The 25,970-nt window shown below is 60.2% G+C and overlaps 1 protein-coding gene across 2 annotated transcripts; it reads right to left on the bottom strand.

The window, feature by feature from the left end:
* Nucleotides 1–4,252: 4,252 nt before the first annotated feature.
* On the bottom strand, nt 4,253–20,010 carry PPP1R9B (protein phosphatase 1 regulatory subunit 9B). 2 transcript variants are annotated; one of them, XM_080827306.1, is made up of 10 exons: nt 18,478–20,010; nt 14,453–14,585; nt 13,099–13,219; nt 11,213–11,317; nt 10,008–10,143; nt 9,247–9,399; nt 9,105–9,158; nt 6,508–6,737; nt 6,073–6,169; nt 4,253–5,872 (listed from the first exon to the last, which is right to left on the bottom strand). In XM_080827306.1, exons 1-10 carry the CDS (start codon nt 19,861–19,863, stop codon nt 5,819–5,821), a joined length of 2,469 nt encoding a protein of 822 aa, XP_080683432.1. In that variant the 5' UTR covers nt 19,864–20,010; the 3' UTR covers nt 4,253–5,818. The 2 variants fall into 2 exon arrangements, with proteins under 2 accessions (XP_080683432.1, XP_080683431.1); XM_080827305.1 differs by lacking the exons at nt 4,253–5,872; nt 6,073–6,169; nt 6,508–6,737 and adding an exon at nt 7,599–7,794 and having other exon boundaries at nt 18,478–19,906.
* Nucleotides 20,011–25,970: the final 5,960 nt, after the last annotated feature.

Here is a 25,970-nt window from a genome sequence, read left to right as displayed (position 1 = left end):
AGAGGAGAAAGAGACCGAGACAGAAGTGCAACTGGGAAAGGCCGGGAAGGAAAGGCCGGGAGGGGAGGCTGGGGGTAGGGGGGCAGTAGGAGCTGGAGAAAGCGGCGCCCCCTCCCTTAGGCCTGGGATGCGGCGTCGGGCGAGTGGGACAGCGCTCCCCTCACCGCGGAGGCCGGGGCACCTACCGCACTCCCAGTTGGGGCCGGGCGGCTAGTTTCTCTCCCGTCCAGCCGTCCAACTCCGCGCCGGGCAAGAAGGAGTTAAGCCCTCTCCCCCTCCCCCCACACCAGTTTTTTAAAATTAATTTCTCCGGGAGGGAGAGGATTAGGGACACAAATCCTATCTCCGCCCCCTCCCCCGACTGCCCAGCACCCCAGCTCCGCGCAGCCCCCCAGGGATGGGGAAGAAAGGCCCTATCCAACCCCACTCAGGGTCCCGCCGCGAGCCCGGGTGACCCCGACTCTGCTTCCCCGTCCACGTCGGGGTCCTCACCTCCAGCATCAATCATCTTCAGCGTCTTGCGCCGCGGGAGCCCCTCAGGCCCATGGTGCTCGGGGCGCGGGCCAGGCGGGGAGGGGCGGGGGGGCCGTCACCCCGGCCGCGGGGGGCTGCGGGCGGGCTCGAGCCGCTCCATCCCGGGAGAGGGGCGGGCGCGGGAGCGGGCGCCGAGGGTCCGGGAGCCGGAGGGGATGGGGGGAGTGAGAGAGGAGGAGAGGGTTTGCGGGGAGCGGGAGGCGCGGGCGGGGCTGGACCAGAGCCCTGACGGGAGGATGCTCCGTGCGCGCGCGCGTGTACGCGTGTGTGCGCGCGTGTGTGTGCGCGTGTTTGTGTGTGTGCGTGTGAGCGAGGGAGGGGGGAGGGAGAGGGAGAGAGGGAGGGAACCACCTCCCCTCCCCGCCACCCGCCGGACGCAGGCCCCCCGCCGGGCAGGCCCACACGCGTCGCGTCGCGTCCGCTGGGGTCCGCTGGGGTCTCCCGGGAAGGGGCGGTGCGGGGGGCGCGTGGCGGGGAGGCCGGCGCCGGGAGACAAAGAGCGGGAGGGAGGGAGGGAGAGGGGGCGGAGGCGGCAGCCGGGGAGGGAGGAGGCGGCCCCGCGCGGCGGCCGGGCAAGGGGATTCCGAGTTGCCGCTACTACTCCGGCCGCGGAAGTCCGGGGGGCGGGAGCAGCCCCGCCTCCGGACCCAGCGGGCTTCCGCCGGGTCTCCGAGGTCTGTGCGGGCTCCCGATTCATCCAAGCTTTGGACGTCCATCGAGCAATCGTGTGCGCCAAGGCCTGAGGCCATCGCGGGGAACAGGACCACCCGGGCCCAGGAGTCGGGGCTCCTCGGGAGGGGGGCACAAACCAGTGGGGAGGCCGTCAGAGGCCCGGGTGCCCTGAGCCCCGGTTCACAGAGGACACTTCGGCGACGCCGAGACCGCGCACCGGAGGACGCCGGCGCGGCCCGGGGGGTGGGTGAGGGTGGAAGTGGAGGTGATCCGGGAGCCTCCCGGGTGGAGGTGCTGTTGGCTACCAGGCAGGCCAAGACTGGGTAGAAGTGTTAGTGGAGCTGGGCGGTGGAGGGCAAGGTAGGAAGAGGAGTGAAGCTGCGAAGGTGCGGGGGTGGAGGGAATGCTTGCCATTTATCCTGGGAGCCATAGGGGAAAGTAACAGAGGAGTGAGGGGGCTCAGATTTATTTGCCTTTTAGGGAGAACTCTTTGGCTCCTCTGTGGAGAGTGGATTGTAGAGGGCAGCCCGAGGCAGATAGATCTTTGGTGAGGCTGATGAGAGATGAGGGCAGTAGGTGTGAAGATTGCAGATCAAGCTGAGCACTATTCAGGATACAGAGTGGAAGAAATTGATCAGATTTGGGGACCACCGGCCACCGAGGGAGGAGGCCTTGGCTTGAGGCTGGAGTTCTGGAGGGAGGGCGGGCAGGGATGAGATCACACTTGGAGTGGTGAGCTGGAGGTGGTGGCAGGCCAACCCGAGGGAGACAGTGTAATAATCAACAAGCTGCCATACAGCGATGGGATGGCATAGGAGCGGGGAATCGCCCTAAGCACTTTTCCCTGATTGTCAACCCCCGTTCGAAGAGGGGGAAAACAGAAACTTTGAAGAATGAAAGCGATCTGTCCAATAGCAAATGGTGAGGTTGGATAGAGGGGTCCAGAGCTCAGCGGGGCGGTACAGCCTGTAGGGACAGTTCCCTAAGGGCCCACTGGACTCTCTGTAGTCACAGATCTCTGAGGGGCTGTGGGAGGTGGTGTGTTGAGCCAGGATGGTCTTGGGGCTGTGGGTGAAGATGGAATTATTAAGCTTTGAGGGCTAAAGGTAGCCTAGGATACCTGTGGGAGTTTGGGGGTCTCTGCATGTCTTCAGAATCTGCTGGCAGCCGTGGAGTGCTGTGGAGATCTGGGGAGGCGGTGGGGACTCTGGGTGACATCCTACAGGGTTAAGTCTGGGGTTTTGAAAGAGGACATGGTTTTCAGGCCCCTGGTAAGATCTGAGTGTGTGGGGGAGTGTTATATAGGCCTGTAGGAAATAGGAATATCATGGGTGTGTAACATCAGTGCTGGGAGGCAGGGGCGGGTTCTGTGGGAGGGTGTCTTCTAGGCCATAGGATCTGAGAGGAACCCCTGTTCCTAGTGATGCTTAAGCTTCAGGGAGTTCAGAAAATGTTCCTCATTTGATTCCCCCCGCCCCATGACAAGTGTTGGGGTTGTGGCAAAGCTGCTCAAACTCCTGAGAATGGAGCAGACGACAGGGCAGGGCTGAGGCCACAAGCCTCCCATGGGCCTGCCCATGGCCACTTGACATAGCCCCAAACGTGGACATAGCTCATGGTCATGTCACATCCTAGGCCTGAGAAACTCAAAGCAAACCGCCCCCCCACCTGCCCCAGCCATACAACATACTCGGGCTTAGAAACAGGGGACCACGTGGCCGACCCTTTGGAACATGCAATGTATGGGCCCCTCATGTGATACACAGGACAGATGGGTGGGGAGGGGGGCAGTGCGGGCAGCAGGACCTCAACCTAGAAAGAGCTCCAGTCAGACCAGCAGGAGCCATCACCACCCCACGTCCACCTTCCCACCCAGGTTGGTCAAGCCACTTCACATCTTGGAATTTCTTGGGTGGAACCATGATCTGGATCTTTCTTCCCAGAAGCGTCCCAAAGATAAGCCACCCAGAGAAGATGCCTTGAGAGGCATGGTCACCATCCCCAGGTTTCCAAATGCCCCCCAAAGGGAGTGGCAGGCTGGATGGCCACTCTCTGGCCCTGTGGGGTAGAACTAGGATTTTTGAGAGGAAGGAGTGGGAAGTCTGAATTTGGCTTGACATGAGACTTGGGTGACAAAACTGTCCTCAAGGGAGTGGCTGCCTCAGGTACTGATTGCCAGTGGAGTTCTGGTAGTGATCAGTCACCTCAGGTGCTGTCAGGGACCCATCGGAGTGACCTTGAAGAGCCTTGATGTTGGGACTTCATTCCTTCAGGCAAAAGGGAATGTGAGAATCCCCTTGGGGGCCAGGCCACTGAGCACAAGTGCCTTATGCCTCTGTTTTCTCACACATACACACTCCAGCACCCAGAGCAAGGCAAGGCTGGTGTCAGAGACTGCCTGAGCCTTGGCCCTACCATCCACCTGCTCTCTCTGCTCTCTGGGACTTCACCAAATCTTGTCCTTAGGACCCTGGCATCTATCTGGACTGCCAGACCCATTCTATTAGAGCTGGTGAGTTGTGCTGGCACAGAGCAGGGGCCTGGGGCTATTTACATTCTCTAGGACATACAGATTCTCTAGGACCCTGCGCACAAAACTGCTCTGACATGTCACCTCCCACCCACCCCCAGGTGACCTTGGATCCTTCAGGTACTTTAGGCAGGGTGCCTTGTGAGAGTAGAGGCTGCCTATCCACATGAGGTTAGACTTCTCAGGGAAGGGATCTGCGGTTCACCTTATCGTCTCATATCTAACCCAGCCTCCAAATTTTGTCAGAGGCCTCCTAAAAAGAGGCAATGCAATGGGGGCTAAGGGACGCTTTAGAAACTCCAGCCCTAACCAAGAGGAATAGATGAAAGGCATGGGTGCTGATGGGGGAAATGGTGGCAAAGAGGGAGTTTGCTGGAAGCGGGAAATACAGGATCCCCAGGAGAAGGATCTTCACAGTGAAGAAGGCACCAGTAGCAGGGGACCAGGGGCACCGACAGACGACCCTATCCCTCCCCCTGCCGCTCCCATCCACGAATCAAGAAACCAGGCAGCGAGGCTCTGGGGGCTGCTTTTATGGGGACGACCTGACAGAGGGCATGGTCCGTACAAAACCGGGAACAATACATACATATATATATTATATACAGAGACGCAGTCCTGCGGGGGGGCGGGGGCAGGGGCGGTGCCGGCCCGAAAGACCGGAAGCGCCCCGCGGCCCCGCCCACCTGGCCCCGCCCCCTCCCTCTGCCGCGGCAGGGGAGGTGAGGCGCGGGGGCCCGGGTACTGAGACAGCCAGCTCTTTCAGGGGGTAGGCGCACGTCTGGGGGGCGGGGGGCGGTGGGGAGGGGGCCGAGAAATACTGATAGATGGCTTGGTCTATTTACAGGGGACGAGAAGCCCAAACGGATGTGATGGGGGCTGTCTGTTTTTAAAAAATGAACAAAAATCCAGTCTGGGGCAAGGGCAGGAGGAAGAGGCAATATGAGAGATGGATCCTGAATGGGGAGGGGACCTGGGGGGGGGGTCTCACCTCCCTTGGTCCAAGCCCCAATTTGGGGTTAAAGTGGGGAAACGGAGCGGATTTCACTTAGAAAGCAGGCTGCCAGTGGGGCAGCCCTGGTCTCCAAAAAGATGAGTAGTAGTAAAATTTTGCCCTCCAGTCAAAACCTTGGAAAACTGTGGGTGTGGGCGCAGTGAGGCTGAATTTGCGATGTTAGTACAAGGCTTCCAGGTGTGGCCCTGGGCAGGGCAGGGCCTGGCTCTCCAGTGGGAAATGTTCCCCTTGCCTAAGACCAGGGGCTCTGTAGCCAGGCCCCCTAAGCTGACCTCTCCTCCCTAGCCTTCCCAGGCTTGGCCAGGAAACCTGGAGCCCAGGGAGGCCACAGAACAGTTCCAGGAGGAGGAGGAGGTTATGGCTATTTGGCACCTGGGGGTGGGGAGGCACAAGGAAATATTGAGGGCTGCTGCCCCAAGAAAGGGGGAGCTGGGAACCAGGTGTCCTGGACTCTCCCCTTTTCCTGAAGGGTGCATGAGAAATCAGTGCAGGGCCAGGCCCAGCCTCCAGGCTCAGGGGTGGGCTCTATCCCTCCTGGGTGGGGGGACCAGGATTGGGGGAGGTGTGGAGGCAGCCCCTCCCAGTGGGAGGGTCAGAATGCAACAGAGACAGCACAATGATGGGGGACAGGGAAAGGGCCAAGAAGGTAGAATCTCAAGTCAAGAGGCCCAGGGGCCACCTAGGAGCCCCATGGGCAGGGAGCAGCCTCCAGGTGGTGAGATGCTGGGAGAGCCCCCAGCCCCATTCCAGTCCAGAGACAAAGGCTGGAGGTTGTAAAGTCTGGCAGTATGGTCTGCAGGTCCTTGTGTCCGTCCACCACCCAGGCCAACCCTCACATCCCTTGGCCTCTGTGCCTCAGCCCCATAGGGCAAGAAGGAGGCCATCCTTCCAGCCACCTCTGTCTGCCCAGGCCCTCTGGTCCCTGAAGCTGGGGGAGGTGGGGTGAAGGGTGGGGAAGTCGGGGCACCTGTCCCCAGGCTGGTAGGGGGCGGGGTGAAGTATTGAGGACAGGGGAGGGAGGACAACAGGAGGGGATTAATTATTGTCCCGTCAAGGAATGATTCCTGTTAAGTAGAATTGGAATTCCTCAGTGTTTGCAGGTTTCCTTCCAGTTCTGAGATCTGGCAAACAAAAGGGAGAGGGGGTCAGGCCTGGATACGAGGCAGGGGCCCTGCCCCTTCTGACCCCCTAATGGGGACATGACCCTAAGCCAACAGCATGACTCCCTCTCTCCCCCCAGGATGCACAGAGAGGGGACTAAAGGGGGGCTTCTCTGCTGCACCCTCCATAGGCCTCTGCCCCCGGGGCACCCTGAGCCTACCTTATCTAGGAGCTTGTCCATCTCCTCCTTCCTAGCCAGCTCTGACTCTTCCAGAACCCGGCGCTGTGCGGTCTCCTTTTTCAGGAACTCGATCTCCCTAGAGATTAGAAGGGGAGAGACCATGGGTAACAGTGTAGAGTCTGACTTCCATCCAAGGAGTCTCAGGATCCTCAGCCCTGTCCTCAGCCCCACCTGGGCAGCTCTGTCCCTCTTCTTTAAGTCGGGAGGCCCCAGCTCTTCCCAAAGCCTCTGGGGCCTGACTGTGCTGGCTTCCCTGCTGTCATTCTGGGCCCAGGTACCCCCACCACGGGGCCCTCTAACTTCTGTGCTCCTTGCCTCCCTAACTCAGCTGGGGGTGGGGAGGGGCTGCCACTAATGGCCTCTCAGTCCTCCCCGGGCCAGGACCCCCCCACTCCCAGCCCCCTGACCACGTACTTCTGCTGGTAGTCCTTGATGAGGCGCTTGGCCTTGCTGTACTTGCGCTCCAGGGCCTGGTACTGGGCCTGGGTCTCCCGCAGGTGCTCGTCCACGGCTTGGCACAGGCTCTGGGCCTCGCCCCAGTAGCCCTCCAGCTTTTCCATGCGCTCCTTGTTCTCCTCCACGCTCTGCTCCAGCTGGGCCTTTTCCACCCGCCACCGCCCCTTCTCCTGCTCTAGGCTCTGCAGCTGAGGGAGGAAGGAGGGGCTATGGACTGGTGGCGGCCACAGGGAGCTGAGGGGCGCCCCCATCCCAGCACCAGGAGGGTCTCTGGATGACTCCCACTGATGGGGAGCCCACTCTCCCTCCAACAGCTAACTCCTTGGCTGAGCCTGAGAACTAAAAGCTGGAGAGGAAAGAAGTGGGGGCTCAGCCGCAGAGCCCCCAGCCAGGACCCCCACACTGTAGCACGCTCCTAGAGGGCAAGAGGCCCAGATTAGTCACTGACTCTGTGACCTGGGGCAAGGCAACTTCTGTCTTAAGCCACAGTCTTCCCATCTGTGAGATGGGACCTATCCCTGCCTTGCCAAGCTCACAGGGCTCCAGGAAGACAGTACATGTGAAAGAGCAGGCCAGGGGAGGGTCACCATTGCCCTCTGTCCCCTCTGCAGCTCTGGCTCTGCTGACCAGTCCCTGTCTCTGTGGCTTCCTCCACAATCCTGGCTCCTCTCCCACCTCGTCTCCCAGCTCCACAGGCACCATGCCCCAAACCCGACCCCACCTGCACAAACCTAGTCCTCCTTTCCATTATCTCACTGCCACACTGGTGCTCAGCCTATCCTTTCAACCTCATATGCTGCAAATGCCACTTGCTGTCTGTGCCCCAGACACATGGGCCTTCCCGCAGACCCTCAGAACTGCCCTGTTTCCTCTGGCCACAGGGCCTTTGCCCATACCATTCCGTCTACCTGGAATGTCCCCACCATCCTCCCTTCCGATCCCATGCTCATTAGTTCCCACCAGCTCAGCTCTCTGCTCTCTGTTCAGTGTATCGCTTCCCCAGAGAAATCTCCTGTGATGCTCTCCAGCAGCATCCCCTTCCGCACATAGCCCCCTGGCTGGATCAGCCCCCTATCCCCTGCTCTAGGAGCTCAGCCACTCTGCGCTCTTCTGCAGAGCCCCATGTCCGCTGATAAGGGTCCGGACAGCCGCACTAAGCTACACAAGGGCAGGGATCAAACTGGCTTCTGCGCCCTGCAGGGATGGGAGTGGTGCGTGGCACTTGGCAGGCGCTACAGGCAGCATCTACAAGTCAAAAAGGAGGAACAGGCCTTTGACCCCCCCACCCCCTTCCTGCTCTGCAACCACCCAGGAGCGTGGCCTATCATCTCAACTTCAGAAACCAGCTCCAACCCGCCTTTCCTTTCCATACCCCCTGCCTGCCCTCCAGGCAGCCCCAGCCACCATTCCCCCAAGGACACCGCCAGGGCCTCTGATGGAAGACCAAAGCCAGAGTCCTTTGTGGGGAGTCCTGACCCTGCCAGCCACAGCCCCCACCTGGTTCCCACAGGAATGGCTGCCACAGTCAGTGGGCCTCCTCCAGGCTCAGCCTCTCCACCCCCAGGGGCAGGGGTGCCCTTCCTCAGCCTCAGTCACTAAACCCTGCTTGCCCCCCCCCAACCAAGGCTCAGCTGTGACCTTGCCTGTCTCCGTGTGGTGGGTGGGCCGTGGCCGCACAGCCCCCACGAGCTGTCTGTCCCTGCTACACCAGAAGCCCTGTGGCAGTTGGGATGCCTTGTGTCCAGGCCCAGCAGGGGCCCAATGCGGGGTGTAACAGAAAGTGTACAGATCAGCATGCCGGCGAATGTGCTGGCCCCCAACGTGCTTCCAGTGTCAGTGCGTGGCACATACGCGTGTTTCTGTGTGTCAGGAGCGTCCCCATCTGGGAGGGTCAGCACCAGCCCCTCCAGGAGAATGCACAAGGCCTGTGACACTCTTCCAGAGAGACGGCTATGCCCGTGTGTCTCACAGCCGATGGAAGAAGAAGGAGTCTACGTCTCTACGTGTCCGGGCTGCTGCTCCCGGGTATTGTGTCATGCGAGGCCTGGGTCTGCTGTCTCCATGTGACACAGAGCGGGTGTCTCCAGACATCTTGGCGAGCAGGCCTGGGGTTCAGGCTGGCATGGGTCAGTGTATCTGGGGAGCTTACACTGATTGCTGGGCCTGCTTGTAGAGGACGGGTGTGGGACAGCCAGAGTGGGAGGACATCTATGGTGACCTGGTGTCCCTTGGTCTAGCAGCTGATAGCCTGACTTCTTATTCAGCACCTTTTACAAACCAGGTGCTATGCCAAGGATTTCATATGCGTTATCTCATTGAATTCTCACAGTGGAACGCACTGTTACCATCCCATTCTATGGGGCAGGAGACTGAGGCCCAGAGCAGCAAGCTAATGGTGGCACACAGGGGTCCAGAGCTCAAGCTTTTAACACTAGGCTCTCCTGCCTCAGAGGAGCTTGTTCTGTGTCTCTGCGGGTGACCAACAGTGCCAGAGTCTGCAGGGGTGAGGCCGGTGGGGGGCTATCCCCCCAGCCCTCACTCCCCCTCATTCTTACCTTCCTTTTCAGCTGCTGGATCTCTGCCTCAGTCACCGCGTGCTTGATCTGGAGCTGTGGGGGCAGAAAGGCAGGCGCTCGGCTCTGGCTGGGTCATGGCCCGCCTCTGCCCTCCGCCACCCCAGGGACCCCCTCTTCCCACCTCCTTGAACTTGTGCACCAGCTTCTCGGGCTCCATGTCCACAGGGGACAAGGCATCCTCATTTTCCGCCAGCTCAAACACCTCGATGGCCATCTCGCCACCCGGGAATGTGGGACTCAGCTCCTCATCTTCGTCGGTGGCATATTCTCCTGTCTGCGAAGGGAGCGCAGAGGCTATGCGCCCTGCCCACCTCTGCCTCCCTGAGCCCTGATGAGCAGGGCTTAGACTAGCCACAGTCTGTCCGCGTCAGACTGGGAGCTACTCAGAGCTGTGGGTCATGCCTCCCCCATCAGGCTGGGGCCACAATGGTGATGCGTAGTCTGTCTTACCCCAACAGCCCAGGGAGTCCCCTGAAGGCACAGGTAGTTCCCCCATGAGACTGGGACCCCTGAAGAAAGAGCCTGTGCTTTCCCAATCTCACGCTGTTGGTCCTCTGAGGTCTGGAGCTGCCTCCTTCAGATTAGGTCCCCCAAGGGTAGAGGCCATGCCTTCCCCTCAGAGCAGGAACTCTGAGAGAACTGTGTTTTTTTTAGGAGCAGGAAGGCTCTCTGAAGATAGAGTATGACTCGCCCGTCAGACTAAGGGCTCTTTGAAGGAAGGGTCTGCATCTCCTCCCTCAGTCTGGGGACTCCCCCAGGATAGGGCAAGGTGTCTTGGCCTCCTTCAGGAGGCTTGGGAAAGCGGCAGAGGCAGGATGGGTGTAATGCTCCGTCCAGTCACCAGGGGGCGATGATAATGCCAGCCAGGACGTGAGTCCCTACCTCCTCGTCGTCCTCCCCGTACTGGGCGTATCTCTGCTCCATCATCTCCCGCTGCCATCGCTCCTGTTCCAGGGTCTGTTGAATTAGCTGGGCCACCTCGCTCTGCTCGCCTGGACGCTCCCGGCCAATCATAAACCTGCAGGGGCATGAGCGTCATCCCCCTGCCTCTGTCTTTGGCTGGTGACACCATCCTCCCTGCTGGTGTTCTCCTCTCCACACCCAGACCCTCCCAAGGGAGGGGAAATGAGAGGGCTGAGTCCAGAGGCCCGAGAGTATTAATAATGAATGGGGGAGCTGGGGGCCCTTCTTGGGTTTCCTGCCCTGGACAGCCAGGTTTGGGGGAGGGGTGGTATCAGTCAAACCCCCTGCTGGGCTGCAGGGGAGAGGCGCTCAGGGACTGCCAGGGCTGCTCAGGGGCTGCCAGGGCCGGGGGCTCTCCCTCCACCACAGGGTAGAAAACAAGGCAGGGAGATGGGGCAGCTGACCCATCCCAGCAGCCTGCTTCCCCATTCCCCTGCCCTGGGGCTGTGGTGGGGTGTCCTGTGGGAGTTCCAAACCCCCAGGCTTCAGGAAGGGGCGGGATGATGGTGAGTGGAGATTAGGATGGAGAGGAAATAGTGGAACTTCCAGGCACTAGCCCCTCCCCTCGGTGGCCACCCACATCCTGTTTCTCTCCACCACCCTTTCCTGGGGGGCAATGCCCCTTTTGGAGAGGGCAGGGAGTGGTCCCTGAGTGTTATGCCAGAGAGCGACCCAAGGAGCCTCAAACCCAGTTCCCTCGGTTGACAGGTCCCAGGGAGGCGAGTCCTCCCAGGATTACACAGCTGGTGAGGAGCAAAGGATGAAGTGCCTGGTGGGGGGACCCCAATTTGGTTGGCATTCTCCCAGCACATCTTGGTTCTCCAGTGAGTGGGTCACGGGCAGGCAGGGGAAGGAGGCCAATCAGGAGGCGCAGCAGACCACGGGCCTTGAAGCCCGAGTGCCGGTGGCCAGCAGCACTCAGGGGCTTGGGAGAGGGTGGCGGGAGTGGGCCGGGGCTGTGGGCACGGCCGTTCCTTCAGGCAGGAAGGCTGTGGAAGCTCCTCTACGAGGTGGACCACCTAGAACCCAGTCTGGGTATGGGCAGGCGGGCAGGGAGGCAGGATGAGGGCCAGGCCTCCAGTCTGCTCCCACTCCCCACCCAGCCGGGCTCTCCCGGCCCTTACCGCACGCGACCCTTGGTATTCCGGAGCACGGAGGCTGCGAAGCTCTGGGTCACTCCAACCAGACTCGTGCCATCCACCTCCACCAGGAGATCATTCACTTGGATCCTGGGAGAGGCCACACTGGTTAGGGGGGGCCACCACAGGAACGGGAGCAGAGGGAGCAGTGGTCTCCCTCCGTCAGAAAGCTGAGGCTCAGTCCCCACTGGGTCCTGGTACTTTGTCTACTGGCGCAAAGCACATGGGGCCAGAGGGTCAGGGATCAGACAGACCCACCACCGGGCAGTGAGACCTGGGCAAGCAAATCCGACACAGGCGGGCTGGAGTAAGCACACTTCCTGTGATAATCACACCGTTGTTCCCTCCTCCATCACACCCGACAGAGCAGTGTGACACCCACAGAATTCATGGCCACCAAGCACGTCCAAAGCACAGGTGACACACAGTCCTCTTACGGGTCTGCAGATTTTCTCCCAGATGCCTGAGAGCCCCATGGCACACTCTTGTGCTCACCACACCCCGAGACAGCTCCCACCACGTGCTTGGTGCAGCAGCAGAAGCCCTGGTTCTCCACCCCAGAAGGAAAGAGGTAGGGGGCGGCAGGACCCCTGGCAATCTCCTTCCTCCACTACCACCCGCTGCGAGCTCCAGGCCTTCTCTCAGGGCTCCTTTGCAGAAGCGGAGGAAATGGCCTATTGTGAGCATCTCTCCCTTTGCGCCCCGCATGTGGGCCCTCTCTCCCATGTGCACACACTCCCCACGTGGCCAACAGGTGACCAAAGGAATGGCTCTGGGAATCCAAGCCGGGGGATGGGGGGGTGAGTGAAAGAGCACTGGCTGTCACCATCCTTTTGTCCACCCCTCATGCCACCTGGGCCACAGCAGGCAGAAGCTCTAGCAACATGACCCCAAAGTCACCCAGCCCCACAGGGACACCCACTTGTCTCTGTTATATGGAGGGGGTCTGAGTTTGAAGATGCCCCCACAAGGCACCTCTGATACCAACTGCCAACTTATACCAACCCTGGGGATGCCCCAAAGCCTTTCCCCCTTCCCCCTGTGACACATACACAGTGGAGTGGCCCACAGAGGGGTCCCTGGGCTACCTGGGGCTCCAGGAGGCCCTCCCGGAACCTTCTGACTCCTCCAGCCTCAGAGGCCAAACACAGACCTGTATGCTCATACATGCGCACACACAAGGAACAGCCTCCCCTGTGGGCAGGCCACACACTTGGACCCCCTTTGCTCTCAGGGCTCTGGCCATGCCTGCCTGCTTTCAGTCCCCTTCCTGGAACCTTCACACATTCTACTCCCTCAACCTAACTGCATCCTGCTCATCTTCAGGCCTTAGGGCCAACGTCACTTCCTCCAGGAAGCCTTCCCTGCTATCCAGAGAGAGCAAGTCCTGCTTTTTATGCCTTCACGCCCCCCCCCCCAATTTCCCCACATTTTCTGTGTGTCCACTTGGATGTGTGTCTGCCTCACCACAGCACGTGCTTCCCAAGGGCCAGGGAAGTCGTCACTGACTCCCCCGGGCCTGCCTCCAGCCCCACCACAGAGCCAGCGACTCGGTATTTGCTAAGTGAAAATAAAATTTAAAAAGAAAAAAGCTCAGATGTATCCACCAGGAAGCCACACTGGGGCCATGCTCTCCCTCCCACAGCCCACACAAGCCCCAAACCAGGGCATACGATGCCTCCGCACAGCCCCCTCCCCACCTTCCAAAGAATGTAATCACCAAGAGGGCAGGGGTCCCACTGGGTTTGTTGGCTGCCTGGACCCGCACCTGGCTCTGGAAGTCTCCACCCACACCTGAGCCCCACACAGATAGGGGCCCCTCCCGGCTCAATGGGTGGCCTGCAGCAGACAGGAGGTAGGGGAGGGGGTACCTGCCGTCCCGGTGGGCCGCACCGCCCTCAGTCACTGTCTTCACGAAGATGCCCAGCTTCTCCAGGCCCATGTCTGCCCCGGCCCCCATGCCGATGATGCTGATGCCCAGGCCCTCAGAGTCTGTAGAGCAGAAAGTCGGGACAGGTGGGTTTTTGGGGGTGAAGGTGAGGTGAGGCGTCCCAGCCAGGGCTTGCAGAGGACAGAGTGAGAGGCCCCCCATCCCCCACCTCACCCCAGGGCATGGCCCAACCTCAAGCAGCAGTCCCCACACTTAGGGGAGGTCCACAACTGGGGAGGGGACACCGTCCCGTCCACCCCATCTTTGCCAAGCCAACTGGGAAGCTCCTGGTTCGCCCCCTGCCCTTTGCCCCTTGCAAGAACACATGAGCAGCAGGGTGTGCGGCGGGTGGCCCTGGGGCCGGTGGTGGGAGGGGGGAGCAGCGGGTGGCAGGGTGCCAGAGACAACTGTATACACAGATGAGGGGCAGAGAGGGGTGGAATGGCATGGGGGTAGCCACAATGGGGTTCTTCTCTACGCAGACTCATCCATGGAGTCTCCATGACCCAAGACCTCCCGCTCTTCTCTCCAGAACTGTCCCCTCCTGTCTCATGGGCTCTGACATCCAAACTCTTATCTTCCCCCACCAACAGGCTCTTCCTGCCTGACACTCCCTCCTGGGGCCTCCAAGTCACCTGGATTCCTCCCTCCCCCTCACTGTCTCGGCCAGAGCCCAAAAACCACCAGCTCCTGCAGATTCCACCTCCCAAGGATCTCTCGAGCACACCCACTCCCCACACAGCCAGCAACTTGTCCACACCACCGTGGGCTCTCTCCATCCACTTGGGACCCTTCTCCCCATAGCACAACCTGACGTGGTCTTTCTCAAATCCCTTGCCCACGCCTTGCCGCAGTTTCCCATCCATGAGAGAGAACAGTGTCCTCCACGTGGCCTGTGAGGCCCTGCGTGCCCTTCTTGTCCTGGTGATCAACATCTCGCCAAGCCCCTCCTCTCTTTCCCGCACACTCTCCTGAATTCCCATCTTCAGAGCTCAATGCAAGCATGACTTGCTTGGGGACCCCAGTGACCCGAGTCCATGTGCTATCGTAGTGCCTCTCCCGTCCCTGCCCAGCACCTACTGCAGCGTATAAGGACACACTGAGCCGTCACCGCTGCTCCCTCACTGCATGGCCCTGGGGACCCGGCACTCGCAGGAGCGCAGGGTGCAGTGGGGGGTGGGGGGTGGGGGCGGCAGCTCTGGCTGCTGGAGTCTGCGCGGCTGGCGGCGGTGACAGGGGCCCAGGGCAGGGCTGGCACCAGAGAGGAGACCTCTGCGCCTCCCCCAGCCTCTCACCCTTCTCCAGCTCCACAGGGAACAGCTCCAGCCTCTCTACCCGCTTCTCCAGCTCATACTCAGCCGAGGCGGCCATGGGGTCCACGTCCTCGTTGCGCCGGTCGTAGTCCTCGTTGGAATAGGTGCTGAACACCTGCAGAGAGGCCGCTCATCAGAGGCAGGGGCAGAGCTGGGGCCCAGGGGCCGCCATGGCAGGTGCCCAGCATCCCTCCGCATTCCTGTCCTGCTGCAGGCCTCCCCCCGCCCCAACGTGACCCCAGCTCCTAGGGCAGGCCCTTCTGGTGCTCCAGCCCGCGGGGCAATGGAGAAAGGGACACACTGGCCACATCCACACCATTATTCTCTCCCACAGCCGCAACTGGTGTGAGCGTGGCTGCTGTAGAAAGAAAGAAGGACACTCCTTGAGAAACCAGCCGACTTAGGAGGCCAGATCCCCAGGTCCGCAGCAGACCAAGAGAAGGGGGCAGAAGGAAACACGGGGACCCAGAGAGCCAGACAGAGGCAGACGCAGCCGGCAGGAAGAGTGGAAAGAACAGGCTGAGCAGGAGCAGGGGGCAGAGGAGGAGGGGAGTAAGAATGGAGAAGACCTGGAGGAGGCCAGATGGGGAGAGGAGGGGAGGGGGTGTGAGACGCGGGGACAGCGGAGGGAGGAGGAGAGAGAGAAACAGAGGAAGATGGAGGGGCACCCAGGACCCACCTGACCTGAACCTCTAAAGTTGAGGCTGGGGTGGAGGAAGGAAGCAGGAACGATCACCTCCACCCCACCCCCCCCAAGAAAGGGGCAGCCTCCCCTTGAGGTGCAGGACATGGATGGGGCAGAATGCCAGACCCACATGACCTTGCCTACACGGCCAGACCTCAGTTTCCCTCCAGAGAAGCAGCTCCAAGGTGTGCCCCCTATCCCCAGCGCACTAAAAGGCCTAGGCCAGAGGCCCAGAACCCTGGTGAAAGCAAGGGGCTGGGGGAGCTGGCAGCCTCTCTGACTTTGTCCCCAGTGAACCCAGCCTGCCTGGGTGCCCCAAGGCCAGCCCTACCTTGTTGTCCCCTGTGCCCCTCTGCTGTCTCCTTCCTGGGTCTCTCAGCGAGATGAGGAATTCCAACCCTCCTCCAGAACAGAGAGACTAGGGCAGGGGCTCTGGGGGCGTGCCTAATTCTGGGTCCAGGCAGGGTACCCCTGGTGGGAGGTTAATGAGTGCCATTTGGGATACCATGACATGTTCATGCTTCGCTGCCTGCTGCGACAGGTTGGCACCACTTGGAGCCAAGTGGGGGCGAGGAAGGGGGGGCAGCTCTATCAGATGGCCAGGCCTGAGGCCTGAGCAGCTGGAGTGGAGCACCGTGTCCTCAAGGCCCCTACCGGGGCTCCCTGTCCTCCAGGAGCAGGTCCATGGGCACCCTCACAGGCAGCAGACTTGTGTCCCAGCCTTTGTCTGGGCTCACCTGGTGTCATCCCCCAGTCCCCCACACCCGAGCCTCACTCCCCGGTGGGCTTTCTCGAGATGAGAAGTGCAGCTGGGAAGGGCTTGTGTGGTCACTTCACTCACTGCCCTCGATTTCGCGACAGCAGAGAAATCTGAGCTCAGGCCCTTAGAGCTCCTTGTCTGCTGGGCAGGGGTCGGACTGCCCTCCTGACATCCGGGGCATCTGGCCTCCGCGTCCCCTGGCAGGAGGGGCCACCCAGTCTGCACACAGTAGAAGATGCCAGGTCTGCTGCCAAGGTCACCTGGCTCAGCCAGTGGTGGGGCAGGGTGAGACTGCACCCAGCTGAGCCCTGGTGGCTGGGTCACCTGTGACTCTGTCCCCCTTGCACTCAGGTCCTGGGCCTGGCAAACCAGCTTTGGCCCGCTTTTGCATCTGGTGGTCTGGGTCAACCTCCCCAATGCGTGTGCATGAGCCAGAGGACACACTGTGACCTCCAAAATGCCCTCCCAGCCTGCCCTGTGCTTTGCCCGCCCCTCTCTTCTCAGCTGATCAAACCCTGCCCCCTGCAGGACTCTGGCTCAGAGGCCCCAGACCGCCCCTCACGTTGCCCACCATGATGTGCCCAGCCTATCAGTGGCTTGGGCCCAGTCCCCTGCCCCAAGTGACAACATGGAATTGGGCTCTCTATCCTCTGCAGAAGACGCCATAAAGGCAACAACTGGGTCATCCGCAGGGCACCAGACCCGGGAATCAGCATCAACTCAGGGTGGGGGCCAGAAGGGGGAAAAATGGGGACCCACTGTCCAGGTGGGGAGAAGGAAATCCCCAGCAAAGTCAAAAGTCAGACACACCAAGGAGGCACCACAGACCACTGGCTCCCACACTCCTGTGAGCAGCAGTCACCAGGGAGTTGGGGAGCACTGCTCCGAATCATGTGCTATTTTTACCCAAAAATCAGGGTAAGGTGTCAAATATAGACAGTCAGAGGCCCAGGACTGAAAGACCAAACTCCATCTCTGATCAGGCTGCTCAGAGAACTGGTCATGGTGGTGCTGGTTGGGATTGGGGGTGCAGGGTCCTGAGCCCCTCAGTGGTCCCCACCTCCTCCTCAGGTCCCAAGAAACACCCTCATCCTCAATTCCATCCAGGGTTCCTTAGCTGTCAGGACAGGGAGGGCAGAGAAAGGACTTGTAAGGTCACAGCCCCAGAAGGGGGAGTGCTGGCCTAGCGGGAGTAGCACCTTTTCAGGCCTCTGCTGGGGTGGGGGCGGGGAGCAGGGCAGCCACTGACGTTCTAGGAGGACTGGGAGGAATCGTGGGCAGCCTCGGTGTCCAGAAGCAGTTATGGAAACTTTGAGCAAACAGACAAGGGCTTGGCTGGGGAGGGATAAAGGCAGGGTCCAGGCCTAAGAGAGTCTAGGGCCTGGACAACCCCGTGCAGCCAAGCTGGTGCTGGGCAGCCTGGGGCACTGAGAAAGGGCTATCTAGGCTGGATGTGCCAGCCAAGACTGGAGGGTGGCAGGAAGCAGGGGTGACCTAGGGCTCTTAATTCTTCCTGGGGATATCCACCCCCCCCCGCATCGGCACTGTTGTGAGGATCTCGGGGCACTGGCACAAGCCACAGACCAATTGCTAAGACTGCTGGTGGGGATGGGGACACTGAGACCCCCAAAGGGGGCAGCTCCCATCCATCTCTCAGGGCACCCAGAGAATGTGGCAAGAGCACTTGGAGTTCACCAAGGCCATGGGAGGTCTGCCCTACCCAGCAGCCAAAAGCAAAGGCATGTGGGCAGCTGCCAGGCATCCTGGGGGCTTTCCCAGCCCCACCCCTTTCTCCAGTGCCCTGCCCCTGCCCGAGGCCCAGCCTCCTCATGAGCCAGGCCAGGGGCCTGCTGCCTGCTGAACCCAACACCTCCACCTCCCCAGCTGGCCCAGCACAGACCCCAGGGAACAGGGCCCCAGTGCCAGGCCTTTCCCCCACCACCAGTCACATGGCCCCAGCTCAGCTCACCCTCAAAGATCTGCTTCCCTCTTTCACTTCTGCAAACTTGGGGCGGGGGCCTACAGACAGGACGGAGGAGGGTTGCAGTCCCCTACACCTTCATTTTAGGAAGTTCTTGGCTCCTCCCTCCTCTATAGGGGAAACGCAGGGGGTGTTCCTAAGCTCCCCCACCTCTCCCCCCCAGTGGAGTAAGGACCAATGTGGGGAGGGTCTCCTGAGGACACACACACACACACACACACACACACACACACACACACACACCCTTCCCACCACCCAAGCGCCAGCCTCGGGAGGAAGAGCGCCTGGGAGAGGAAGGGGAAGCAGGTGTCCCGGGATGTGGGTGCCGCAGAGCCAGGGCGAGGCATCAGACAGAGGAACCTGAGGACAGGTCAGGGCAGGCCGCCCTCATCTCGGGCCTGAAAATCGTCCCCCTCTGACAAACAGCTGGAACTCCCCCACGCCCCCTCGGGGTGGTAACTTCTGGGAAGGGGGCTGGGTGGCAGGGGCTGACTCAGCCTGCCAAACCCGGCTGGTGAGGCGGGGGCGACGACGTGCACGTGGCAGGGGCGGCGCAGGGGCGGGGAGGGGGGCTCACTTACTTGGATGGGCGCTGTGCTGAAATGGATCTTCCGGCTCGGGGCCGGGTCCTCTTCTTCCGAGAGCCCCGGGATCTCCACGCACCCCGACTCGGGCTCGTAGGGGGGCTCCCCATCCTCCTCGTCTTCTTCGTCGTCCTCCTCCAGGGCACTGCCCCCAGAGTCCTCCCCCAGCCCACTGTAGGCGCTCACGTCCACCAAGTCCGCCTCCGAAAAGTCCTCCTTCTTGGACTCATCGGCCTCCTCGGGGGCCACGTCCGGGGCCCGGCCGTTGCCCACCCCTCTCTCAGGCGCCGCCACGGTCGCCGTGGCCTCCTCGGGGGCCGCCTGGGCCTTCTGCTCCTCGCGCGCGGGGCTGGCAGTGGTTGCCAAGGCGCTGCCATTCTCCAGGGCCGCGTGGACCGTCACCTCCGCCTGAATCACCTCCCCGGGCGCCGCCTCGGCCTCCGACTCCCCGCTCTCCTCCACCTCCACGGGCTTAATCTTGCGCACCTCCCGGGGCTTGGGGGGCGGCCGGGCAGGGGCCACTCGGTGCTGCGGAGGCTGCTGCCCTGCGGGGCCGCGTTCCTTCTCGGCCGGCGCATCCCCCGACGGCGCGGGCGGCGGCGGCGGCGGCGGCGGCGGTGGCTGGAACACCCGGGACCGCTTACTGACCAGCTTCGAGTTGACCTGGGGAGCCCCGGCGGCCGCGGCCCTGGGGAGCCCGGGCCCACGGTGGAGGCCGGTCCTCGAGTCGGCCTTCTCAAAGACGGCGCTGAGCTGGCTGACCGTCGGCGACACGGCGTCGGCGTCCAGCTTGTCCAGCGCCTCGGTGCTGCCGTTGAAGCGCACCACGACGTCCAGCTTCCGGTCCTGCAGGCCGGCGCGCTCCTGCCTCAGCAGCCGCCGCGCCGCGGCCTCCTTGTCGCTGCCCGCGGCCGCTGGGACGCTCCGTTCGAACAGCTTCCGCGTCTCCTGCAGCCGGGACGGCGGGTGCGGCGGCGGCGCGGGCTGCGCCGAGGGCGCGGGCTTGGAGTCGAAGCGGCTCACGCGCTCCGACACGCTGGTGCCCAGCTTGAGCAGGGCGCTATGGTCCACGTTCTCGTTCAGGCTGCTGGCCCGCGGCAGCGACAGGCGCACGCCGCGCTCGGGCGCCCGCGGGGCCTCCGTGGAGCCCGCGCCGCCGCCCGCCTCGCCCGGCGGCCCCGCCGTCGTGCCCATCTGCAGGAACATACTTTTGATGCGGTGGACGTTGGAGCCATATTTCTTGTGGTGGGCCGCCTTGGGCGCCTCGTCGGGCCCGGGCGCTTCGGGCGGCTTCAGCGCCTGGATGCCCGCCTCGTAGGCGCTGCGGTGCGGGGAGGCGCTCCGGAGGGGACCCCCGGGCCCCCGCGGCTCCGTCTTCATCATGGTGGGGGGAGACGGGGGCGCATCCCCTCGCTTCCCGCTCCCCCCCTCCAACAGGCGGCTGGCCAAGTCGGGACCACCGCCCCCTCCCCCCCCAGAAAAGAAACCCCGGAAGGCCTTTTTTAGGCTCCCCCCAAACCAAGCTGCCAAAAACAGTTAACCCCGCTTAAAAAAAAAAAAAAGGAAAAAAAAATCTCCGAGCGCCCTGTGTGGGTCGCCTCCCCCAATCCAGCTGCCACAGACAGCCAGCCCCTCTTTCAGAGCCCGAGCGGCCTGCTACGGTCGCCCCCACCCAAATTAGAGAAGCGGCGGCCGGGGCCGGTGGGACCGCGCGCCCTGCCCGCGAAGCAGCGGCGGAGGCGCCGGCTCACATCGTCCGAGGCGGTGTCAGCGGGGCTGGCAGCCCGGGCGTCCCCCGCCCCGGCCGGGGGCCTCGGCTCTCGGGGGGCCCGGCACCCCGGCGCCCATGGCTGCTCGGCCGGCCCGGGCCGCTCTGCCGCCGCGCCACCCTCCCTCCCTCCCTCCCCCCCGCGCCCCGAGCCTCGGTCTTTCTCTGGCTCAGCCGGAGCGGCGGCTGCCCGACACCGAGCGGCTGCCCTTCTCGCCGCCGCCGCTGGGGGACTGGCACCTCTGGGTCCTAAAGGGAACGGATTTCCGGGGCCGGAGTCTGTGAGCCCTCCCCTTCCCCTCCTCCCGAATGGATCCCCTCCGCTGCCCGTCCCTCTCCGACTGCCTGACGCTGAACCCCCGGTCCTGGCCTGTCCTCTTCAGCCCTTCCATCCCAACCTCTGACTGCGGATCATCACAACCCACAAAAGCACAGCCCCACCAAATATTGGGGGAGACAAGCCTGCCCCAGTGGTCTCAGTGTGGGCCCCTCTCCTACCCAAATGGGAAGGGAGATTAGTGGGGCGGGGCAAAGGATGGTTGCCTTCAAGGCCCTCGGAGTTCCCCAGTGTGGTTCAAGACTGGCAGCATCTAAATAGCTGGGCACTTGCAAATTTTTTAAATCCAGATTTCTGGGCCCTCCTCCAAACTTTGGGAAGCAGAAGCTCAGAGGCCGGCCCAGGAATCTGCATTTTAACAATTTCTCCTAGAGAACCTTTTGCAATCTTCTAAGGTGTGAAAGTTTAGCCCAGGTTTGCTGGCCTCGTGGTTGAGGAGGAAGAACAGAGAAAGGAAATGGTCCTCGTCCCCCAGGTGGCAGCCCAAAGCTGTCCTTTGCCCTTTGGCAGTTTGAAGGGGGGTGTCCTGTCACCTGTCTGCTTTGCGCCCAGGCTGCAAGGGAGGGGCAGAATCCCTGTTCTCAAGCCCCTGCCCGCGCACCCTTGCCTCTTAAACAGGAAGATGGCGTTTGGGAGGAGGAATTCTGGAGGCCTGGGGCCAAAGTTTCACCAGTGAGAGCTCTGGCTTGGGTCTCTGATCTAAAGGCTCCCGGCCACTGTGTGCAAGTGTGTGTTAGGGAGGCAGGGGGAAAGATGGTAGTGACTACCCATTCCCTGTCCTGGCAACCCAGAAAGCTTTTGTGATGCTCTCGCTAACCCCCATATGATACACAGAAAGGAGTCTGGGGCAGCCCCAGACCTGTCCCCAGCTGCCAGGGCTGGGAGTTAAGGTCCACCGCCTAGACCGTGACGGGTCCAGATGCACTACTTCACGCCACAGATCCCAGGAAATGACGAACAGTGTGGACCCTAGGACCCAGAGAACAACTCAGGCACAAAGCCTCCCCCCACTCCCAGCTGCTTCCTGCATCTCAGGCCTTCCTGCGGTCTCTGCCTCCTCCCCCGCCCTCTTCTCTTCCATCCTCTTCCTCTTCGTCCCAATCTCCCACTCTCTCCCCCAGCCTGCCTAGGGGGGCTGTTGTAGGGAATCCTCCCACCCCTCCACTGTAGGGGTGTGTGTGGGTTTTGCCGATATAAGCCGGTTAGCACGTGCAAAAGAGCGTGGGGGATGGGGTGTGGGAAGCTGCCTGGGAATCCTGAATATTGGGATGGGGAGGGGCCTGGAACCACAGGATTGGATCCTGAGACTAAGGGAGAGGGAAGATTTGGGCTCTGAGCAGAGACCGGAAATGAACCCAGACTTCAGGTTTTCCAATGCCACCTGCCTCTTTGCCTAGCTGCCCAGAACGTTTCACCCTCCCTGATTTTATACTTTGGGATGGGACAGACTGAAGAAGCCAGCCTCAACCTTCCCCTCCCTCCTAACCCTTTATAGAAGACCTTTCAGGAAGAAGCTTTGGGACTTGGGTTTCCAAGTTCAAAGTCTGAGACTTGAAACCTGCCTCCCCCGCAGGCCCCCCAACCCCACTGTGGTCGCTGGGGGAGACAGAAACCTCACTTAGTTGAGGGATGGGAGTTTGGGCTTTGTCCCCAGAAGTTCCTGTGTGGACTGGAGGAGGGTGCAGGCCCCTGGGTGTTCTGCCCAGAATCTCCCACACCCTTTAGTGAGTCATCTTAACTGGTCCCAGCCCAAGGGGTCTGGGCCCACGCTTCTGGCCAGGTGGGAAAGCCAGCTCCTAAGGGCGGGGGGAGGAGCTGAGAACCAGCAGTCAGGCCCAGTGACCCTGGGACCCCAAACACCTCCAGCAGCAGCTTGGGGTGAACTGGAATTTCTGGGATGCTTGGATCTCCCTTGTCCTGAGACTTCCAAGGGAGAAACCCTTTTAAGTGCTTTGGGATGCCAGAGGGTGGAGTTCGCCTGAGCTTGGATGGCTGAGGCTAATGAGCAGGATTATTATTTCATGGGCTCCTGGTTAGCTCAGTGACACCCCCAGCCAGAATTCCCAAAGAAGCTTTTATGGAGCAATAAGTGCTTTACTGGGGTCAGGCACCAAGCTGGCTGGCCTGCAAGAGACTAGGGTGGGGAATGGAGTATTATCTCCTCCATGCCCTCCCTGCCTGCCTGGACAGAAATCCCACCTGCCAGGAGGGTGAGAAGAGCAGGCTGGGGGGATCATCATCCAACTGGAAAGGTTTAAACCTAATTTTCATTCCTCCGGCTGTGATCCGCACCTCTCCTGTTCAGCAACCCACGCTGACTTAACCATCCTTTCTATTGTCCTTCATGGAGAAGGCCTTGATGGCCAAGTAGCCTGTTGGTCTTTAAATGGTGGTCCTTGGGGCGCCTGGGTGGCTCAATCAGTTAAACGTCTGCCTTCGGCTCAGGTCATGATCCCAGGGTCCTGGGATCGACTCCAGCATCCATCAGGCTCGTTGCTCAGCGGGGAGCCTGCTTCTCCCTCTGCCTGCTCTGCCTGCCTCTTCCCCTGCTTGCTCCCGCTCTCTCTTTCTGACAAATAAATAAAATCTTATGAAAAAAAAAAGTTTGAAAAAAATGGTGGTCCTTCCTCACCTAGCCTGGAAGAGAGAGTGAGGTTCCCAAAGCTGACCCAGGAGCTAGGCTGCCGGAGTTCAAGTCCTGGTTCTACCACTTGCTAGTTGTGTGACCTTGGAAAAGTCATTTGGTGTCTCTGCCCCCGAAAGGATAAACTGAGGAAAGTGGCTGGAACACAGAAGGTAGGGGGTGTGGGGAAGGAGATGCCTTTCCCAGTCCTTGCTAAAAATGCTGGAGGCTTCTACAGAGAGAGATAATCTGCCCTTGACTCTTCTCCTGATAGAGCCCCTCCCTGTTTTTCCTTCTACCCCCAGATCTGATGAGGGCCCTCTGACACAGTTTCTCAAGGCTTGCCAGTTTTAAACACCAGGTGTAACGGGTGATGAAGGCAGGGAGATCTGTGATAAGTCCCAAGCTCTCAGTGCCCTGGGCTCGGCCTGGGCTGGGTGCCAGGCTGGCTTCTCTTCCCAGCCCTGGGGCCTTGAGACTTGGCCTCTGAACATTGTGTTTCTGTGGCCACAATCATCTGAGCAGAGGCTGGCCTGGACACTTCCCTTCGTCCATTTTGTGGGGAGCCAGTGGTCCCTGCCCCAATCTCTCCCCTTCATCTGTCCTCCTCTGCCTGGGACTTGGGCAGATAAGAACATGCTGGAAAGGCATATGTGTTGTTACATGACTGCAAGAGGAAAACTTAAGTCCAGGATATCGGTGCTGGTGGGGCCTTCCATGGCCCTTAGTTGACCCGTTCCCAGGGGGAATGAGGAGGGCTGAGACATGCAGAGGGAAGTGACTTATCCAGTTTTAGAGGAAAGACCAGGCTGTGGTTCACAAGGTCTGAACTGAATCATAGCTTCACCCGGTTGCCAGGTGACCTGGGGTTGGTCATTTCTCCTCCCCAAGCCTAATTTCCTCAAAAAGCTCAATTTGAATGTTTGAGTGTGTCTCCTGAGCTCAGAGACCCCGGGTCTCGCCTGCTCTACGTGGGGCAGAGCAGAATAGGGGCCCCGGTGCCAGACTGTTTTTGTTCCCAACCTGCCACTTCCCAGTGAAGGGACTGCAACAAATTTCTTCATCTGTAAAACAGAGACAACAGAGTTGATGATTAAATGAGCTCTGTGAGGGCCTTATGCATTCAGAACAGCTTTTGGCACAAAGCAGGAGCTCGGTGAGTCTGTTGTTACTGATAGCAAGTGTATGGGAACACGCATGGAGGTGTGTGCCCATGTGTGAGCAGGTGTGGCCCAAATGGGCGTCAGTGTTTGCCTCTCTGTGTGGGCCTGCATGAGACTTCCGGCTTCTTGGTTCCTTCTAAGGTCAAGTCTATGGAAATCAGAGACAGACGCATCTCCTGCCTGCAGCTCTTCCAAATTTTCTGGGGTCATTCCTGGAGAGAAGGTGACCTCTCTTCTCTACTTGCCAAAGACTTTTCACTCCTGCCTCTTGGTGCCTCAACTCCCCCACTGCCTGTACAGGGACAGGGGTCCCTTGGGATGAAGGAGGAGTCAGGTGTGTGTGTGTGTGTGTGTGTGTGTGTGTGTGTGTGTGTGTTGGGATGTCGGGAAGGGATGGGACACAGGAAAGATTTCTCCAACTCATCAGTTGCCTTTAAAGAAAGCCTATATTTAGCCAGGCTTACAGGGTCTGTAAATATGTATTTTGCAACCCAGACAGCCATAGCTGTGGGAGCTCCGGAGATATGCAGGGAGGTCAAAGAAAAAATTACCCGGAAAGATTGGGCAATATAGTTTGTCATCAGCAGATTCGAAGGACTCTTTCTACTGCCGGCTCCAACTGCTAATAATATACATTCCTGTGTTTTGATGGTGGTTTCTATTTTTCATCTGCTCCCTGGATCTTGAGCAGTGGGTGCCTGTGGAGGAGACTGGCTCTGAGTTACTTTCCTCCACGAGCTTTTGTCTCACCTGCTTTGGGGCCAGGAGAAGAGCATCTTGCCCAGACCAGCTCCTTTCCGAACGGGCACCGCCAGGCTCAGCCCGGCATGGTACCTGAACAGCAGCAACCCCCAGAGGCCACAGCCGTCCCATCTCCTACACTCAACCCCTTGCACTTGAGGTGACCTTGAGGGGACAAATCCTGCCGCTTCAGAGCAGCGCTCTTTGAGACAACTCTTCTTTCTTTAAAAAAAAAAGCATGCATATACATACGATATATATCTGTTATATTCATTTTAGTTTGAAAAGTTTCTTCAAAAGTAAGAAAAGTTCAGAGAATCACATAACAAAGAGAATTTAAAAGTACCAGGGCGCCTGGGTGGCTCAGTGGGTTAAGCGGTTGCCTTCCGTCCAGGTCATGACCCTGGAGTCCTGGGATCAAGTCCTGAGTCAGGGTCCCCGCACTTCGGGGAGTCCGCTCATCCTACTTCCCTGCCCCTACTCATGCTTTCTTTCACGCTCTCTCAAATAAATAAATAAAATCTTTTTTAAAAAAAAAGAAGAGAATTTATAAATGCTAGCATTATGTCATTTTTGCTTCAGGTTCTTTCCTAGGAAAGGACATGAAAGTTGGTTCTTTCTCTTTGTCTGGGTCCCATTGTCCACTATACCCACTATCACAAATTTGGGATGCACCTTTTACAGTCCATAATTTATTATTATTATTTAAAGATTGTATTTATTATTTATGAGTGAGAGAGAGAGAGCACACTTGCGTGTGAGCAGGGGGAGGGGCAGAGGGACAAGCAGACTCCCCCACTGAGCGGGGAGGCCCACAAAGTGAGATCTTCCATCCCAGGACCCTGAGATCACGACCAG

Source organism: Martes martes (assembly GCF_963455335.1).
Source record: "Martes martes genome assembly, chromosome: 16".
In the NCBI taxonomy this organism is placed as follows: Eukaryota; Metazoa; Chordata; class Mammalia; order Carnivora; family Mustelidae; genus Martes; species Martes martes.
Note: the sequence above shows the minus strand (reverse complement) of the source record. Positions and strands in the feature narration are given on the sequence as shown.